The 20,017-nt window shown below is 38.7% G+C and overlaps 1 protein-coding gene across 1 annotated transcript; it reads left to right on the top strand.

Annotated features, from left to right (window-relative positions):
- The first annotated feature begins 218 nt into the window (after window positions 1–218).
- Window positions 219–19,839, top strand: NSUN3 (NOP2/Sun RNA methyltransferase 3). The gene is made up of 6 exons (XM_009965001.3): window positions 219–463; window positions 687–796; window positions 2,426–2,769; window positions 4,397–4,551; window positions 5,073–5,194; window positions 19,200–19,839. The coding sequence occupies exons 1-6, from the start codon at window positions 449–451 to the stop codon at window positions 19,459–19,461; spliced, it is 1,008 nt and encodes a 335-aa protein (XP_009963303.2). The 5' UTR covers window positions 219–448; the 3' UTR covers window positions 19,462–19,839.
- Window positions 19,840–20,017: the final 178 nt, after the last annotated feature.

The following is a 20,017-nucleotide window of genomic DNA, read 5'->3' as shown; positions in this document are numbered from 1 at the left end:
GAGGGAAGTGATTCCCCTCAGAGGGGGCCGCTGTTTGGCAGGAAGGGGGAGAGGCCTGTCCTTAGCGGGGGAAATCCCGCAAAATTCAGCGTTTGCCCTTGAGGTTTTCCTCCCGAGTATCGTAAGTTTGCTGAGAAACCGAAAGTTCTTTCCCCCCCCCCCCCCCCCCCCCCCCCCCACTAAAATATAACATTTTCACAGGTTAACAAAACAAAACGTGTAAGCGAGTAGTTATAAATTAGTTATTGCAGTGCTTCATGGCTCAACTCCGGCTGACTTCCACAACGACTCAAATTATTTTTTTTCTTTTAGTTAAGCACATAGGTACACCTTGGCAGAGGTGATCGTAATCCTGCCATGCTTACTTTGCTCTTGGTATATTAGAGTCCCAGGAATCACTGTATTATTCACACAGTGGTTATGGAGGAGTATTATCAGCAAGCTTTGAATGACCTCTTCAGAGGTAAGGAAGAAGAGAGTATGCTAGTTTAACTTGTTTGTTCTCTGAAATTTCTGTTACATCTTGATTGCATGTGTGAGGTAGCCTTGATATTTGAACATCCTAATATCACTGATACTAAGTTGATTTCAATTGATAAAATGTTCTTCTAATAATTTAGTGAGAACTATGGAGGGTTTTGTTTGGTTGGTTTTACCACTTTTCTTTTTTTCTCCTTTCTCTGAAGGTGGAAAATAAAACAAAAGGGAAACTTCAAAAGCAGATTTGTCAAGTTGTTCTGGATCATTTTGAGAAGCAGTACACAGCGGAACTGGGAGATGCATGGACCAGTGTCAGGTCTGTTGTTTTGGGGAGAAGGGGGAGGAAGAAGACAGGTTCTGTTATTTTTTTAAGTGTTTCATAAAATAGCTTTGAAAAGATTCATGGACTGTAACAACTGCCCCAGTTTATTTTCAGTTTAGAACTAGTGTAAAAGTGTTAAATAGCAGAAGACTGAAACTTGGCATTTCTTATTGTTTTCCTTGACATGATTCTTTTGGACATGATGAAGTGTCTGTTCTCCTGAATGCATGGGCATTGCAGGGAGACTGGCACCTCCTGTGTTTGTTGTCTGTTTTGTTAAAACATGATCTAAAAGCATCCCTGTGTACACTTAACAGCTGCTATTAGGGTTTATTTTTTCTACAGCTTTATAGTATCTTGAGAGACTGGGACGAAGATGTTAGAAGTACATCCCCCTGATTTCTTTCATTAGAAGAAATTGAATATTAATGACATGTACAGAAAGGGCTATCACTTAATTTGGGCCTTGATCACACAGCCTCTAAAGAACTGGCTGTGGTATTGAGGGGAGGCATCTTACCAGCTAGCTGGTGATTGTTGCTCATAGGAAAGTCAGCAGAAGAGCCCTTCTGGAGAAGTCCACTGCTTAGCTTATATACCTTTCAACAGGAATTTGAACAAAAGCAGTTGACTTAGACCTAAAGTGTATGAGGCATACTTCTATGTTCAGTGCCACATTACTTTGAATGGAAAAGAGTCTAATGTGATCACAGCTGTAGAAACCATGTGCTTCCTCTGAGTGCCCTCTTTGGTTTAGCCTCTTTGGATTGAAAAGTAGTTTAAAATAACTGTCCTCCTTGGTTTTTTTTTTTTTTAAAAAAAAAAAAAACAAAAACAAAAACAAAAAAACCCCACAAACCAGCATAGATGTATAGCATTAAGTAAATCAACTTAAAAATTCTTTTAGGTTGGATCAATGTGTTTTTCTCTTAGGCAATGAATATTCCTGAGGACTATTTTTTGAGACTAGGTGAAGAAGTGCTGAGAGGAGTTCAAATAGAAAGTGGGGGAAATCCATGTAAGAAAGGTCTGAAAAAGTGAAATGAAATACAAACAAGCACGTTTCTACCATATAAGCACTTTTTTGGGGACTGTCTTCCAGGAATATCTATTGGTTTAAGTTTTTTTCTGCCCCGATGTTTGCAGAACATAAAAGGAAATTTAGAAAAGAACACTTGTAAAAACTGCATTTTATGGTGTTGACTGCAATAACCATTGCAAAGCCAACGTGATTCTTTTTGTTGTGAATATTTACAAGTGATATTACGGTTGTTCTTTGACTAGGGAAGTACTTTATAGTCAGATAGATCACTATGCCTCATCATTTATAACTTCTATGGTCATTTGTTAAAGAATTAAGAAAAATAGAGAACATCTTGTTTCAGAATAAGTTAGTGTTTTAAATGCAATAACTAGAGAAAATGGGGTGGCTTGATTTCCTATAAAAATTATTTTCCTGCATACTTTGCTTAATTATATCTAATCAAATTGTTTCCTTTTTGATGATACCAGAATCATCCAATGGTGAGACTGTTAACCTTATGTAAGAAAAGGCTACCTACACTATGGAAAGCTCATTTTATTTGTCAAGCGACCTCATAACTTTTCCTTTTTTCAATCTAGAGATGTACTCACATACCCGTTGTGCTGGCAGTACGCCATTCTGCTCAACAAGTTCAGCCCATCTGCTGAAGTGGGGAACACCTTGCGTGCAAAGGGATATCATCCTGTCTTTCCAGCAAGTTTGCCCTATCTTCCAGCATCGTTTAAGTGTTACATCAGGAGGACTCCTGGGAGATTCCCTGCACAAAGACACCAGGCTGGTAAACTGAAAGAGTATTATCTGCTGAATGCTGCATCGCTGCTGCCAGTGTTGGCGTTAGAAGTGAAGGATGGGGAAAACGTTTTGGATCTCTGTGCTGCACCAGGGGGTAAATCAGTAGCTCTACTGCAGTGCGCCTATCCAGGTAAAGTATCGAGGCGCTGTTAGAAGCTGATCCCTGGCTCTGTGCCTGGGCTGTTGCAGTTGTGCCCATTTTCTGTAGAAGATTGGGGTTGGAAAGCAAAAAAAAAAAAACAGCAGTTTATATTCCAAGTAGTTCCATGCTGTTTAGTAAGATTTTTATGAAGTTTGTTTACCTAAAAGAGGATGAAAAATGCAGTGGTTATTTAAATAAAAGTTACTGCAGACTGACAAACAAAGGTGGAGTAGCTATATTTTCCTTCTTCCACTGGTTCCCTTACCATTACTTCTCAAGAATTTACTTAAAATTATGTAGATTTGTTGGCACAGGGTGGTAAGTAATCTGCAATTTTAACATTACCTGTAATTTTTTTTTCTCTTTTTTTTCATTTTCCTCTGCTACCTCTGGCCAGTACTATGCAAATTGTCTAAGTAGATTTAAGTGTACTGATATAAAACGGAGCATAACAAATTAGATGTGCAAGATCTAGGCAGAGGGAGAAAGCTTATGATGAGGAATTGCTCTGTATCAGTACTTAATAAGCTTTGTGTCTCAATCCACCTAGATGTTGCAGAAGGCACTAAGATAATCACAGTGTTTAGAAGGCAACAGCAAACAGCAGCTCAGTTCTTCCCAGCCAGGGAGTTAAGGCAAGCTGTGATTGCCATTTCTGAGTGTCTGTGTTAGTAATTGTCTCAACATCTTCACAGCACCTTATGGTCTTAATGATGAGACCATTACTATAACCACCTGCACCTGTTGATTACAGTTGGTTCTCACATCCTCATCACTAGAGGAATGAGGCGATGCCACAATGTGTATTACCCTTTCAAAAGGCTTGGGGAAAAAACATTTTTATCCCATGGCTGCTTTTGAACATACCAAATTGTTGCTGAGAATGTAAGATGTAAGGAAGTTGATTCTGAATATACCTCAGAGAATGCTAAGATGTACCATGTTGTGTTTGGCAAACATGGTGTAGGGCAACCTGTGGAGACATGAAAACAGGAATTTTATTAATTTAGAAAACAGAACTAAGAAAAAAAAATATGCTGCTTCTGGTCTGGGTGCAAGCAACAGCAGTGTTTCTTCTGAAGGGGTAACTACTCTGGCTACATTGTTAAAAGTAAGTGCAACCAATAGGCTTCTGTTAAAACACTTCTGGCTTAAATTTTAAATAAAAAAGGGTTTGAACTGCTTGGCTTAGGATACACAAAGTGGATGGTTTATTTATTTAAAAGGTAATTAATAAGGGGAATGTACTTCATTTGGGCAGTGGCTCAAGGAGACCAGAAGGGCATTCTCCTAGTACTGGTCTTTGGATATGGATCATGTTTAAAGTTTGTTTTAGTGTGGAAGTCTATTGCTACAGTAAGTATTTGATAGTAAATATGGATTACTGTAGGAGCATGTTGAAATTTACTCAGGTTTATAAAAGTTCAGTAGTGTTATAAAACATGCAATAACATAAGCACATAACTTGTAAACTCTGTGACAGACAAGGCACAAAAGCAGAACTTCTGAAATTGGTGTAACTCATTTATGAAAAAACAAAACAAAAAACATACTTATTTTAGGGTGTTCAATTTTTTTTTTTTTTTTTTTTTTTTTTTTTTTTTAATTTTCAAAGGCCAGTTTCACTGTAACGAATATGATGATTTGAGGTTAAGGTGGTTGAAACAGACAATAGAATCCTTCATCCCGGATCCTTTGATTAATGTAATGATGGTGTCTAAACTGGATGGAAGACAGATTGGAGATCTGAAGCCAGAATTATATGACAAGGTAACATTGTGTCTTATTAGCAAATGATATTTCTGCATTCTGCTTCTTTTTCTTCCTATGTTGCTTGGTTTTTAATTTATTTTTTTTTTCTCCTCTGGCCCCTACAAAAATATATGACCTATCAAGGGGAACCAAGGTCATGTACAGGATTTGCGGAGCCTTGGGAATCACTTTATGAAGCCTGTTGTGCATTCATGTGTTAGATGATGTTACCTATTGAACCTTGGTAGTGAATTCTGAAGACCTTGCAGCAGCATTCTTTGCATGATGTGTAATTAGGAGGGGGAGGAACAAGTGAGAGCTCTTAAGGTAGAGGGTACTTTTGGAGCAGTGATGTCTTATCTCTCCCCAGTCCCCTCCCAATATCTCCATACAAGCATCTCAGAATAGTAATTAGATTGTTTATGCCACTAAAATGTAAAATAAAAAGGATGTTCTAAGTGTTTGCAAAACTAAGCTGAGTAGATTTTTGGCATGCAATTCATTGTGGATTGTCTTATTTGCTCTTATTTATTGTTTAGATACTTGTTGATGCTCCTTGTTCAAATGACAGAAGTTGGCTATTCTCTTCTGATATTCAGCAAGCTGTGCTTAGGCTAACACAAAGGAAGGAGTTATCATCTCTACAATTCCAGCTGCTAAGGTGAGAAGTGCAAAGGAAAGCTATTAAAGGAGCTATTCATAATTAATAAAAATTACATGGGGGCAAGATTTGTCATGTTTAATAACCAAAACCAGGTTTCACTATGTGAGAGTGTTACAGTGCTGTTTAGAATAAACAGTTGATCTAGGTTAATGTGAATATGGAAATTTTTACAGGGTAATATAAGCAATGAGGTGTAGGTCCTCTTAACTCACTTATTCACATATATGTCCATTTTCAGATGACTCAGAACAGTCTGGTACCATATCAAAACATTTTTGGTTGACACAGCTAAAATGGTCTCAGATATATCCCTCAGCTGAAGCAAACACATACGTATAATTTTTAATAGTGTTTTTTTATCTGTGAAAGAGTCTATAAACCTACCAAGCTGGACATCCTTCCCTAGCTCCTTTTGTTGTTTTTGTTCTTTTACCCTTTATGGTTCTTTATTGCACACTTTGATAACTGAGCTGTAAGTCAGCACTGACTACCAACCATCACTTAGGTCATTAGTTAATGCTGCTTCAGAATTTGCTTTCTGAGTTGTCTGTATCAAGAGATTGAGTCCACTATTGCACTTTCTTACATGCTGCTAGAATTTAATACCCATTTGACTATTTGTAGCTCAGAAAGACCACTGATCATAATTGATAAGGTAAAAAAGTAAAAGAATATGGGGTTTGGTGGGGGAGAAAGGATTGTTTATTTTTCAAGAACATCCACCTGTAATCCAAATCAAGGGTGTTGTGTATTACATTTTTTAATACCAGCCATAGGCTAGCATTTGTAAAGCATTTCAGACTGTACCATTTTTCTCATTGGGGAAAAAAAAAAAAAAAAGGTGACTTCCCAATAATACCTTCTAGACTTGAGGATTTTTTGCAGAGTAACAGTCATGCCTGAAGTCCATCTGTCAAAGCAAATTGAGGGAAAAATAACATAAAAAGGAAAAAGAAAGTTTTTATGGAAAGTTCCCATTGCAGCAGTTCAAAATAGTTTTGCATGACTTCCAGTTGAAAAAGGCCTAGCAGAAGCCTATGATTTATAGCAGAAATATGAGTATCTTATTGCAATAATGCATCATGTCACCCATTTCCTTTGAAGAAATCAGTCTCATTTAAAACACTGACCTGTTTCAGTGTTCCTTTTTCAATATTTGACATATAAAATCCAATTTGTGAACCCCTACCAAAAGAAAGTGTATATCATGCAGAGAAATTTAGAGACTTTGCATAAATCACTCCGGATTGTAATTCTGAAGTACAGAACTCATGACACTGGAAACCTTGTTTTCAAAAAAATGACACATTCCTGTCAGCCCAAATCAGATTTAATTGAATTATTCCTAAATCAAGAAGAGAACTTTGCTTCTGTTGAAAGTATACTTTACTATAGGAACAGCAATAAGAATTAGATTTGTAAGGACAATATACTTTTGATATGTAAATTGAAGTAAAAGGATAGTAATTTCATTGCTTAACATGGGTCTGAATAGTTGTATAAGATTGACCAGTCTATTGTTATGTGCACTGGAATTTTTTTTGTCTTTTTAAAGATTTTGGAGCATATGAAATAAAGGGTTAGGTTCAAGAGTTGGAGATTACAAGTGTTATTGGGTAAAATACTTGATGCATACTTAGTAAATGGTATAGCTGTCCTTTGTATTTTTATTGTTCCTTTTATCTGATCACTTTAGGATGAATTTCCAATACTAAAGATATCTCAGATCCCATGTGAAAAGGAAAAAGGAAATGATAAAATGAGACCAGGAAAGGCTTAAATGATTCATGCAAGTGCATTAGAAGTTTGACACAATTAAAATTGTGGAATGCTACTCTGTTCAATCCTTTGTTTCATGGCTAGAGTGCATAGTTATAAATAAGAAATTGAGTTTGAATCCCATCTCTGGTACTTCCAGTAATGTTCAGGAAGGCTGAACCTATGTTAATCCAGCTGTACTGCGTCTTGTGCGAGTCAGCTCATGCAGAGCTACCTCTGTTTTACCTATTGAGGTTACCTGGTGCTTTATGCACGTGGGCATTTCTCACCCTGGTTCCTGTATCTGTAAAACAAAAACAAGTGTAAAGCTGGATGCCAGCAATTTTGCTGAGAGTAGTATAAGAAATGCTGTGATTTTTAAGATGAAACTTAAAGTGTAAGGACCAACCATTATTTCAGTTCAGCAGTATTATTAAGTGTAAGGATAACACACAAATGAGAAGAATGAAATGCAAAGGGGAGTTCTGTTTTCACTTCTATCAAGTGACACTTATCTCAAAATTTGACATTCCCCCTTAATTAAGGAAATGCTTCACTTATAATCTGTTTTTCTGGGTTTGGCCATCTTGTACATTTTTATCTTCTTTAAGCAGATCTGCTTGGGGGGGAAGCTGGGAACATCAGAGGAAAGGTGAAGGAAGGAAATGTAGTTTTTGCAATACAGTATAATTTTTAAGTACATAGATGTTTCAGAGAATGAAGATTTGAAAGAAGTGTTGAAACTGATACAACAGTCTTCCTACTCCAGTCTGAATGAAATTTGAAATGTAAATAAGTGGCATAAATGCTGAACAGCAAATTTTATAAGCGGTGGGGGCACCACTGATTTGAAGGAAATTGAGTTTGTAATGATTGTTAATACCGAAACCAAAGCATCCCTGCTGAGCACTATAATCCAAGAACACACTGCAAATCTTGTTATTATTTGGAGTGTTCATGCAGAAAACAAATTGCAGAGTAAGGAAGGAATGTTCATTTCCTGATACTGAATGCTAACACAAAATGCAGTGGTTCCTGTAAGTGAATTTACCAATGTTATCAGTTTTCAGATAGAAATTAAATTTTGGGTTGAGCTCAAATTCATAATAACTTAGTGGTGAAACTGTTATGGAGTTTGTAATTATTCCTAGACCAGTTACTGCAGCTAAAAGAAACTGTTAGGGTTCAGATGAAAATAAATCCAACAGCATACAATTTAGAAAACACAGCCAAGGCATTTAGACAGCTCTAACTCTTCTATACACAGCATCTCTCAGCAATTAAACAGCTCTAATTGGTCTTCAATAGAGTTCTGGTCCACAGGAGCTCAGACTAACTTTAAAATATATAGGTTGGCTGAGTTTCCTTTTTCACCTCTTTTTTTCTCCCTACTGGTGAGCTACAAGAGAGATTGCTTCAACTACCTAAGACACGCGCAAGCGAAGTTCAGAGGGTTGGGGGAATTTGAGGTGCATGAGAAATTTGAAGTGTGCTTTGGATTACTGGTGGCAAAATAAGCCATGCAAAATGCTCATTTTCCTACTTGATCTCTTTCAAGTTGGATGTATTCTCATTTTCCAGAATTTAGGATGAAGCATTAAACTTGGCTTGAGAAACACAGAAAACCCTTTATTCATCCCATATCATTCAATGTTTCAATCCCTATTTTGTTTAGAAATGTGATTTTTAAGGAACTGTGTCTGGTTCTGTATAACATATGTATTTCCTCTTACAAGGAGATACGTATTGTGCAAGTAGAGCACAATAGTAAGATAAAATGAACGTTTCCCTTTCTACAAAGAACACTTTTTCTTTGGATATCAATCAAGAAAGGTTACCAGAAGTTTTGAGTTTGTTGTTGTTTTGGTTTGGTTTTTTTCTCATTGAATAGTTTGGGAGGTAGGAGGGTTATGCATATGTTTTTATTTGGAAGGAAAAAAAAAAACGCCACCCAAACATTCTGGACCTTTTTTTTCTGAATTAAAGGGCACTTAAGCCATTAGTTAATGTCATTTATAAGTAATCAGATGTTGTGCAAGCAGCTTCATAAAGCTTTTGATCTGTGTTTGTCTTGTTGCTTCTGTCCCAGAGCAGAGACTGCTGATCATGCAGCCACTTTGTATGGTGGTCTACCAATCTGCACACGTGGGAAATAAAATGAGATTGACTGCTTCTCTTATGTCATCAAGTAGAATTGGCAACCTAAGTCCCTAAAGGCTAATCTACATGCCACAGGACTTGCTTTATTTACTCTAGTCCAGACCTTTGAAAATATACCTTAGTTAGAATAAATGTTAAGAATTTTGGTGAAAACGTAGGGCACAAATATAACAAACCTTAAGTTACAAGCTGCTCTGTTTTCTCTGGTATGTGAAAATTAGTCATGTGGTTTCACAGAGTACATTTAGTCATAGGTTTATTTGTTGAAAAAGAGTCTTTTTCATGTACTGTGTAGTAAATACTGTGATATGCTGGAAAAATCCTGATAATTGTCCGTCTGCATTCAGTGTCACCTCTGATTTTCACTGGAGTGTAGAGTTTTCCACGGATATCTAAAAGAGGAATTGTGTGCTCTTAATTGTGGGTTTTTTTGCTGTTGTAGAGTGAAGGCAAAAGTTGGATTTTATTAACATACCATCATATATCTAGCATATGGTACTACTGTATCATTTGTGCTTTATGACAAAAGCCTTTATGGCTACATGGGCACATAATGTTGAAGTGAAAAGGGAGATACTTGGAATTAACTAGTTGTCCTGTGCAGGCAAAGTGATTCAGTTTTGTTTGTGATTTGCTACTGATGAAAAAAAATCTCAGCCTTTAGCGTTCATTTCAAAGGCATGGAGAGCCAGTGTCTTGAACCTCTAAAAAAATTTACCATCATAGAAGTTGCTTGAGTTTTAGAGTCAGGCATTAAAAGGGCTGAATGTCATGGAGGAAGGAAAAGCACAAGGGATTCCTTCCAGAAATATGGCAGCTGTCTTGTGCCACAGATTTCTGTTTCAGTGTGTGCTGAACTCCTGCACAGGAGCTCCCTGGGTGAAGTTCAGGAGTGTTTTGGAGAGACCTGAAGGAATTCTGAACCCCAGTACCAGAGGGGGAGAGGTGAGCTGAGGAAAGAAGTGGATGCCATTTTCTGTGAAGAAGGGAAAGAAGGCGGCACATAGGAAAGTGGAGAAAATTGCGTAGAGCATTGCTTCATCACACTGTTCTTCAGCTCTTTTTCTGGAATTTTCCCCTTTGCTCCTCTCTGTAGATGCCCATTTAATCCACTCGTTATCCATAACCATCTAGTCAATTAGCTCCACTGGGAATTTTATAGAATTACAACTGTTGGACCAACAAATCATCTGTGGGTTGTGTGGATGATTCCTTCATTAACCACTTTCTAGCTTAGAAAAGCTGAATAGTTTCTATAGACTGCTGGCCCCAGGCTCCAAATTTGGAATGCTGCCCAGGGTGTCTTGCTGTGCAAACCATGTTCCCGCTCTGTGCATCCTTGCCCCTCTGGATGAAAACAGTTAGATAGCTGCTGACTGGACAAGGAGACTTTGGGGTTTATTTTGATTTCATATGCTTGAATGTGGCGTGTTTGTGCTACGCCGTTCCCCAAAACACTGTTGGTTATGTTGCTGCCGGTATGAGTCGTTTTACTGAGTGTTTTAGACTCATGGTTGGTTTGAGTTTCTTCACAGTGAGTGCTGGGGCCACTGTTGTAGCTCCATGTTGTCTTCCATTAGAGTTGTTAAAATAAAGTGTTTCTGATTTAATGTACTGCCTGGTTCCTTAAGCTGTTGGCAGTGCCCTGTGAGTAACTTACAGATCAAGTCCCTTAGGATATGTTGCAAAACAGTTTATTGAATTAATAAATAATTGCATGGGTAGATAAATAAGCTACCCAGCAGCTAGGCAGTTTTTCTGGGATCGCAAGTTTACATTCGGACGCATATTTTGCTTTAATTCCACTTTCAGTCCTTTCTATGTATATATGTTTCATAAGCTGTAAGGAAAAACACTAACTCTGAGGCTGTGTGGCAAAGTCTGTAGTGGGTTTTAAAGGTCTTTTGTTCTCCTTTCTGTAGCTGAGAAGGTTTTGCTTGGGCTATATATATTTTTATTCTTGTAAGTAGTTTAAGTTGGGAAGAGAGATGGGCCTTTGAGAGTGTGTAAGGTAATTCTGGGATGACTAAAAAGACAAAAGGTTTGAAGGTTTGTGACAGTGGACTACCTCTGGCTGCTGGAGGCTAGCCAGCTAGAAACAGCCTTGCTGTCAGTGATACTGAGCGTGCAGAAACCCAGCGTGCGAGTGTGTGAGGCAGCTGCAACGTTGAGAGTGCAAGAAAAATTCTTGAGCATTGCGTTGGCACTTGTGGCTCTTAAATCTGTGGATGGGAAATAAACCAATCTGTTACCATTGCAAAAGCACTGCAGTTCTGAAATTGCAAAGGACGTCTCGTAGCCCTGTGTTAACATGATGAGTATTTCAGAAGGCACTATGCATAAGAAGAGAAAGCTCAATAATATTAAACTGAAGGTTCTGTTTTTGCTTTAGAACAATTTAAATTTGTTTGCTATAGGAATGTTATTTATCAGAACTTTCAGGACAAATTTTGGCTAGAGCAGAACAGGGTGGGTTTTTTGGTTTTGTGGTGTTAGGTTGTTTGGGCATTTCTTTGGTGACTCTCTCTACTTTTATTTCTAGATCAATCTAAAGCTGAAAAAAAGCAGTTCGCTTTGCTGTTGCTACTGTGTTATTCTGAACTGCAGTCTCTCTCCATGGTAGCAAAGCTTACTTAGAGAAGAGCAGAGGGAGTACATGCTCAGGGTATGGAGAGAATACTTGAACTAGCGTCTGTGTCTCCTACACACCTCTGTCACCGCCCATCACAAAGTGTTAAAAAAAATTGGTATTTTGACACAGAAGGAATTTCCTTATCATTTTGACTTGGTTTGGAGAAATAAAAGCAAAACCTTTAACATGCAGGCCATATTGCCACAATGTATCTGGACTCTTGTTAGACAAAGAAGGAAATGGGTGATCTCTTCATCCCTGTATTTCATACTGTCCCACACGTCATCCTTGTCTCTAAATTGGAGACATGGATTTGACTGATGGACCACTCAGTGGGTAAGCAACTGGGTGGATGGTCACGCTCAAGTAGTTGTGGTCAATGGTTCAACGTCCGAGTAGAGAGCAGTGATGAGCAGCATTCTCGAGGGGTTGGTGTTGGGACCAGCACTGTTTAACATCTTTGTTGGTGACACGGACAGCGGGACTGAGCGCACCCTCAGCAAGTTTGCTGATGACACCAAGCTGTGTGGTGCAGTCGACACACTGGAGGGCAGGGATGCCATCCAGAGGGACCTGGACAGGCTGGAGAGGTGGGTCTGTGCAAACATCATGAAGTGCAACAAGGCCAAGTGCAAGGTCCTGCACATGGGTCAGAGCAATCCCAAACACAGATACAGATTGGGTGATGAGCGGATTGAGAGCAGCCCCGAGGAGAAGGACTTGGGGGTATCAGTGGAAACTAATAATTAGATGGAAAACTGAGTATGAGCTAGCAACATGTGCTCGTAGCCCAGAAAGCTGTGTCCAGGGCTGCATCAAGAGAAGTGTGGGCAGCAGGTCGAGGGAGGGGATTCTCCCACTCTGCTCTCATGAGAACCCACTGGGAGTCCTGTGTCCAGCTCTGGGGCCCCCAACATAAGGAGGACATAAACCTGCTTGAGTGAGTCCAGAGGAGGCCACAAAGATGACCAGGGGGCTGGAGAACCTCCCCTGTGAGGACAGGCTGAGGGAGTTGGGGTCGTTCAGCCTGGAGAAGAGAAGGCTCCAGGGAGACCTTACAGCGGCCTGCCAGTGCTTAAAGGGGGCTACAGGGAAGGTGGGGAGGGACTCTTTTTATCAGGGAGTGTAGTGATTAGGACAAGGGGTAATGGTTTTAAACTGAAAGAGGGCAGATTTAGATTAGCTATAAGGAAGAAATTATTCCCTATGAGGGTGGTGAGACACAGGGTGCCCAGAGCAGCTGTGGCTGCCCCCTCCCTGGAAGGGTTCCAGGCCAGGTTGGACGGGGCTGGGAGCAACCTGGTCTGGGGGAAGGTGTCCCTGCCCGTGGCAGGGGGGTTGGAACTGGATGATCTTTAAGGTCCTTCCAACCCCAACCATTCTGTGATTCAGTCGATAAAAAAAATAGAATTGTGGATAAAATAAATGCATCTTGAGGTCCTTTGTTTGTTTCATAGTTTAGAAAAGAGTTGGCAGTTTCTATTCTGATCAGACAATCTTGCACGTTGAGCAGAAATACATCCCAGTTGCCAAAAGATGGCACTGTTGAAATGTTTTATTATTTCAAAATTGACCTAAAATATATGTAATCTTTTTTACTTTAATACTGAAAATGGTTGAATGATTAACATAATTAATGCTGACACTTCCAATGGCATGCAACATAAACCCAAGCACAGGAGGAGTATGCTGGACATTCACGTGCTAGCTATGGTATGAAATATATATTTATTGTCTGCCTATTTTTTGAAGGATGTTTGAGACACCAAGACTTTTAGAATTAACAAAATGTGAGCCTATCATGTTTAATTTTCTGTAAGTGTGAAAAATCCTCTTTTTGGGTCCTAGCTAACTACATTTTAGTTTCATGTAAGAGTTTTTTGGTTTTAGGGTTGTCATGTGGCTCTAGAGTGGTGTTTTCCCTGAGATTTTAAATAATAATATAGCTCTGTTTTCCCTAATTTACTGTTAGCATCTTTCCCATTGTTAGATTGAAAGTAATTCTTGAGAAATAAACTAAATAAAACTTCTTTAAAATAATGTATTTCTTTAAAAAAATCTTATCCTGTAATAAGAGAGGTTAGGAGAGATTAGTCTTACACGTCTTTTGTACCTCTGACTTCCATAGTACAATACATGCCATTGAGCCCATATCCAAAGAGACACCCTGCAAAATACAAAGTATTGTTAATACTTTTTTCTTTTTTTAAAAAAAAAACCTTCATTTAGAATGAGGAGAGGAGCAATTTGCATCCCTTAAATTGTTTTAGAGTACTTCTTGAATGGGATGGACATCAACCTTTTGTCTGGATTACAGATGTCTTGTGCTAACGTGCTGGACAGATTTCAGTGTAGATTTGGGGGCTATAAAGTGATAATGTCAGTAGTTCAAAGCAGGTATGGAGGAGCATCAAGCAAGTTTCTATAGAATGATGTGCCAGTGGATCTCACTCTATCTTGCAGTTTTCCAGTTATTGCAATTCCAAGCTATTAATGATTTGAAGATGTAATTAAAATATTGGACTATTTGATATCACTAAAGTCTCCTGAATTGTGATATACTGATATGTACTAAAGTTGTCTTCAGAACCCCAGAGAAGAGCTGTCTCTGTTTGTTTGTTTATCATGTATGTCATCTGGTAACAAATGTACAATAGTACTTGCAGTTCGGTAATGTAATTACTACTTTAGCATATTGTTTTATATTGTCTCCTGGAAGAACTGACCTTGGAGATCTTGTATACAGGCCCTACCTGGTAAATAGGGCATCTTAATGGTTTGTCATGCATTTCACTGATTTTAGTCTTCTCTGATAGCCCTTGACTATGTTATGGCACTAAAACAATAACCTCACGCTTCTGCAGTGGTGTAGTATGATAACAGGCAACAGAAAATCTTGATTTGCATCTATCAGCTGCCAACAGTGGTGGTGCTGCTTTAGGGTCGCGACTGCAAGTACTAAGGGGTTGTCATGTCATTGAAGCAAACATGGTTATTGGGAAAGATGAACAATTTGTGAGGCTCCAGGAAAAGTTTCCTGTGGTTTTAATGTGTGTTCTTATGTTTCTCTGTATGAAGCCTGAAACTTCGCATTAATAGTGCCTGTAACATGTAAAATTCATTATAGTAAATGTATACACCTGAATTTAAAACTATGAAATTAAGTGTAAATAGATTTATATTTAAACTGAAGGTTTTAATTCTTTAATAAATCTGAAAGTCATCTGTACCGCCAGGAGAAAAATAACTGCAGATTAATTACTTCTATGTATTTTATTTTCAAACAATATACTATAATCAAAGGAAGGTGAAAAAATATTTTAGGGTCTTTTACCCTAGCATCCTTTTTAATCATTCTAGACTTGGAGCCCGCTTTTGGAAGTTACGAAGTACCTTATAACAGGCATCAAATTCCTTCAGCCAAGAGTCGAGCTTTAAGTAAGGATTTGGAAGGTGATCAAGATGCTTACTGTAAGAGGGAACTTACATTCTTAGATGGTGGAATCATAGTAGCAGTGGTGGGTTCTGCTAGATGTCTGCAAGTTACGCTCCAGCTCTGTCCTATCCCTTGCAGAAGCTTGTTTCCCTCCATTGATAATAGAGAAAGACTAGTTTGTTAAATTTATTTGAACAAATTCTTTTATGAGTGAATTCTCTGTCATGCTGATGACAAGGGGACCAGACTCCCTGGATCTGCTTAGTCCGGTGCAATATCACTCTGTGACTTTGAGCCCAGTACTTCTTCACTTTGAATTTTGCAGCTCAGTGCAGGTTTATCAAAAGCCAAGCACGGCTTAATCAGGGATGGCGGTCGGTTGACTTTGAGCACAGACACTGAAACAACTGTTGCTGAACTTGACAAGATGGATAGATACATTGATTAACCTTGCAGCATAAAGTAATCCTCCTTAGATATTCTAATTCATGACTTGGGTTCAGAATAAAGAGTAACTGCACTAAGCAGCCTGACCTTTTTGGGTCATGGGCCCGTGAAGATTCCCACGCAAAGGAGGCTTCGAGTTAGGGGGTTTTTGATGTGAGATTTTCAGCATTTTGTTCAGAAACCTGTGCTGCGCTTTCCTGTGAATCACTGCCCCAGTGACTCAGTTGTAGGAGCATGGTGCCTTTGAAAGTGTTGTCTTTAATGGTTGTTACTGTATATATGGTAAGAAAAGGTCATGTAGCAAGTGCTCAGGCTTTTAACCCCCTAAGCTGTAGGTAGCTACATCTACGTTTTTGCTCGATGCGTTTACCTTTTCCACTTTCACGTGGTAAAAATATTTTCTCACTTCTTTAGTGTTCATGTAGTACCTGTCTTATGAGTAGGAAAGCAGTTGCTGTTACCTGTTTCTATGAGTAAAGTTATGAGGTATGCTAAAAGTACATCTTCATTATCATGCAAAACATTTTCAAATTTTCAAGCCAACTAGCTGTCCTCTCATGGCTCGGCATTCATGTATGCATGGAAAAGGTGTAGCTGGAGGGGGAAATTCTATGAAAAGGAGTAAAGTAGGTGGTTTCTAATAATACCGTGAAGATCAGCTCAACTTTGAGAGCCCATTTAGATTTCTGCTCTGTCCTCGTGAGTTCTAATGTGAAAGATAGGAAGCAAGCAACTATTACATGTGAAAAAAAAAAAAAAAAAAAGCTTTTATGTTTTCCAGAACTGGTAGGAGACCAAGGAGATGGGATCTCTGCTGGCTTGTTCACGAGAGGGAAAGTTGTATGTTCCTGCTCTGCTTTAGGAGTTACCTTCCATACATCTGGGCACACTGCAGTTGCTCAGACAGGCCAGAGAGCAGCAGCATAAGCGGTGCCGTTTTAAATGGGGGCTGCAGCCACAGCAGGACAGCTGCAAGCAAGGAAGGTAGCTGGAGGGACAATGGAGTCAGCCTAGGGCCTTGGGTCCAGTACTGGTGCTTTTGTAGCCTGCTAAGGAGTATGAGTGTGGGGAGGAAGAGTAGGTATCTGGAGCTGAGCAATTCAAATGCACACTGGTAACTGTACAGTTTTAGAAATTAAGATCTGGAAGGGACATTAGGATGACACCTGCTCTGTTTTACTGTCTCAAGGTGGCTTGTAAATGTCATCCTATATCAAGCTGTGTCTAAAACATTCTGAAACATTTTTGTAGACTCCTAAAAGCTACTCAGAGGTCTGGATAAGCTTGTCATTTTGTGATAGCTTTAGCTAATTTTGGGGGTATCCTAGAATGAATCCGTTAGACTCAGTGAAATTGAAAGTATTCAGACTGCCTAAGTACTCTGTAACCTGTTCTTCATCTATAACAGGCTGAACTGGAACTGCTCGCTCACATAGACTAAATGTGCTAGCCATCTGGTCAGTCTCCATCTTTTGACTGAAGACTGATAAACAAAGGCATTAAACACTGATTTTGAGCATCACCAGTTGAGATTGCTCTGTTCTTTTACGCTTACTGAAATTAGAGTAGTATAGACTCCAGTAAAATACGTAATTGGCTTGCTGATTAATGTAGCCAAGACTCATATGAAAAATGAGCAAGACACTGTATACAGTCATCAGAGAAACATATTGGGTATAATACACAGGAGTTTTCACCTGAGAAGGTGAACAGAGTTGTATTATCTCTGTCTGAAACAGTCATTTATCCTGATGTTTCCATATTATTTCGGACAGGACTTTCAGAGTAGCTTTGATCTGTGATCTGCTTTGATCCCACTTGTGATGAGGCTTTTTTTATTGATTCTTCTCCTGAAAAGGCCCGATGCTGTTAAAAGGACTTAGCTTATTACCCTTGTATTTTCCTCTTTCCTTTCTCAACTGTCTTTGTTCAGATAACACCCTTAGCAGCAAGTGCTCAGCTTGTCTCTGAAGGAATTGCTGTTTCAATGGCATTGTGTTTGTTTATCTGGTCTTGGAATCAGGATCACTACATTTGGGGGCTGCTCACCTCATCTGGTTTAAGGATATGGGGGTTTTTTGGTGTTATTTTTGGGTTTTTTTGTGTTGTGGGTTTTGTTTTGTTTTTTTTTTTCCCCTGTAGAATTTTGGGAGTGGGGGTGGGAGGGAAGGGGAAGGGGTGTCAGTGCAGTACTGTCAATAATATCTACCAATCTAAGATTATTCAGTGTGTTTCCATACAGGAAGTCTCTGTGTGTCACTGTGCTCCATGAGTACATACTTCCAGTACCTGCCCTGCCCTCGTGCACCTGCTGAATTCCCAGTGACACACTTGCAGTCCCCTGAGCACCTACCTTGTTGTCTCTCTGATACTCACAAGCTGAGTAACAGCATTCACCAGTTCAGATTCTCATAGTTTTAAACAAAAGAAGTTTTGTTTAGGGAACAATTGTATTTTAGTGTAGTATTTGCTTCAGCCAAGTAGTATCTGTTTTCCAGCAGCAGAAAGGTGTGATCTGTTTGAATACTAGCTTATACCCCAGTCTTTGAGCCATTATGTCCCAGAAGGCTCCAAAGTGTATGATTAAAAAGGATTCTCTTAAGAAAGCATTTTAATAGCAAATGAACCTTTAGTATAGCTTCCTTTTTTCAGTTATGTGGTGGTACCAGATTTGAAGAATGTTCTGTGCTGCAAGATTTAGGATTTTTCTCCTTACTCTTTTAATTTGCAGTAGGTGCATATGGATTGCGTATCTCATTTCTGTACTCTCATAGGTTATATTTTATCTGCCTGAAAAAAGGACCTTTCAGATCTGCTTTAATGGAAAGTAAGCAGTCTGTTTAAACTCCGTTCCAGTGGGGAAGTGAAAAAGAACCTCTGTTCTGTCCATCCACCAGTAGTTGCAAAGCTTTCAGGATACTTGAAATCTTAAGCCACCATTTTGCCTTTGTTTAGTCACAATTTGTCAACGGGTTAATAGGTGAAAGGCACATAAACAGACAATATGATCCAATGAGTCATATTTCCTTAGGAAATCATGTTGAAAAGTAGTGGCTCAGTGAAACCCCCGAGTCCTCTTACTTGCTAAATATGTGGCAGAATTTGCAGAAATGTTTGTAAAATTACAGCCCGGTAATTAGTTCAGGCTATTACTACAACTGTACATTCTGATATTTGTTCATGCAAGCAGCTAGCTAAGTGTCTAACTAGCACTTTTGATGTGGCGTAACCCATTTTGTATGCACAGTTGCAGCATTTTCACAGTTCTGCTGTGCATATAAATTTTTGAAATATATTCTGCAACTCTGAATGGATTCTGCTTGTCACTGTTGTGTAAAAAATACCTTCGGTTTACTGAGAATACATTAATAAATGAGAAAGCATAAATGTGTTGCAGGTAGTTTCCTGAACTGTCGATTATATACTGTTAAGATGTTTTCATGATGATATTTTTCTCATGTTTATTTATACCTATTTATAACTGTAGATTTATAAGTCTTTACATGTTCCCCCATTGCCAGTATGTCACTTCTTATGTTGAATTTTTTTTTTTTTTTCATTATTTGCAGGTCTGCTATTAAAGCATTGCGTCCTGGTGGATCATTGGTCTATTCTACGTGTACTCTCTCAAAGACAGAAAACAGTGATGTAATAAATCTCATTCTAAACTCCTGCAGTAATGTTATGCCTGTAGACATAAGTGAAATGGCCAAAGCTGTTTCTCAGGAATTCACTTTTCTCCGTGGTACACAACAACATGAACTTCTGGTTCTCCCAGAGAAAGGGAGAACATGGGGTCCAATGTACGTAGCTAAATTAAAGAAAATGTAGTCCAGCTGAGGCCTGTTAGGTTTTTTATAAGGGATATGTGATAAATTAATATTTATTTCTAGTATAGTATGTATAGATGAACATGTCCAAGGCAACTGAATTTAAAGCATTGCAGTTTTGTATCAACTGCTGCCTAATAAAAGGAAGCTAGACGCTTAGTTTAGCTTAAAATACTGAGTGTGTTTTGTAATGTGGACTTGTGGGCCTCTGTGAAGTCCTTACGAAGTCAAGGGCACTTTGTATTATTTTCAAGGTGTTGATCTTAGATGGATTTCTAACCCAAAATAGAGGCCTAATGTGGTGGGAGTTTACACTGGGTTTTAGTTTTTTTTTTTTTAATTACTAATTTAGTTTTAATAAAGTATATTTTCAAATAAATTGTTTCAGTGATCTAGAGTCATGGAAATCATGCATTCTCTCTCAAACACATCTAGAAATCTGTTTTCCTATAAGAACTGATTTGTATGCAGAGTCTGTCATCTTAAGCCCTGACTATTCCAAGCACTGGCAGAACAGGTTTCATATTTGCTGAGTTGTTTACTGGTTAAAAACTGTC

Source organism: Tyto alba, unplaced genomic scaffold (assembly GCF_018691265.1).
Source record: "Tyto alba isolate M040663 unplaced genomic scaffold, T.alba_DEE_v4.0 Super-Scaffold_14, whole genome shotgun sequence".
NCBI lineage: Eukaryota > Metazoa > Chordata > Aves > Strigiformes > Tytonidae > Tyto > Tyto alba.
The sequence above is the reverse complement of the archived record's forward strand: the minus strand, read 5'-3'. Positions and strand labels throughout refer to the sequence as shown.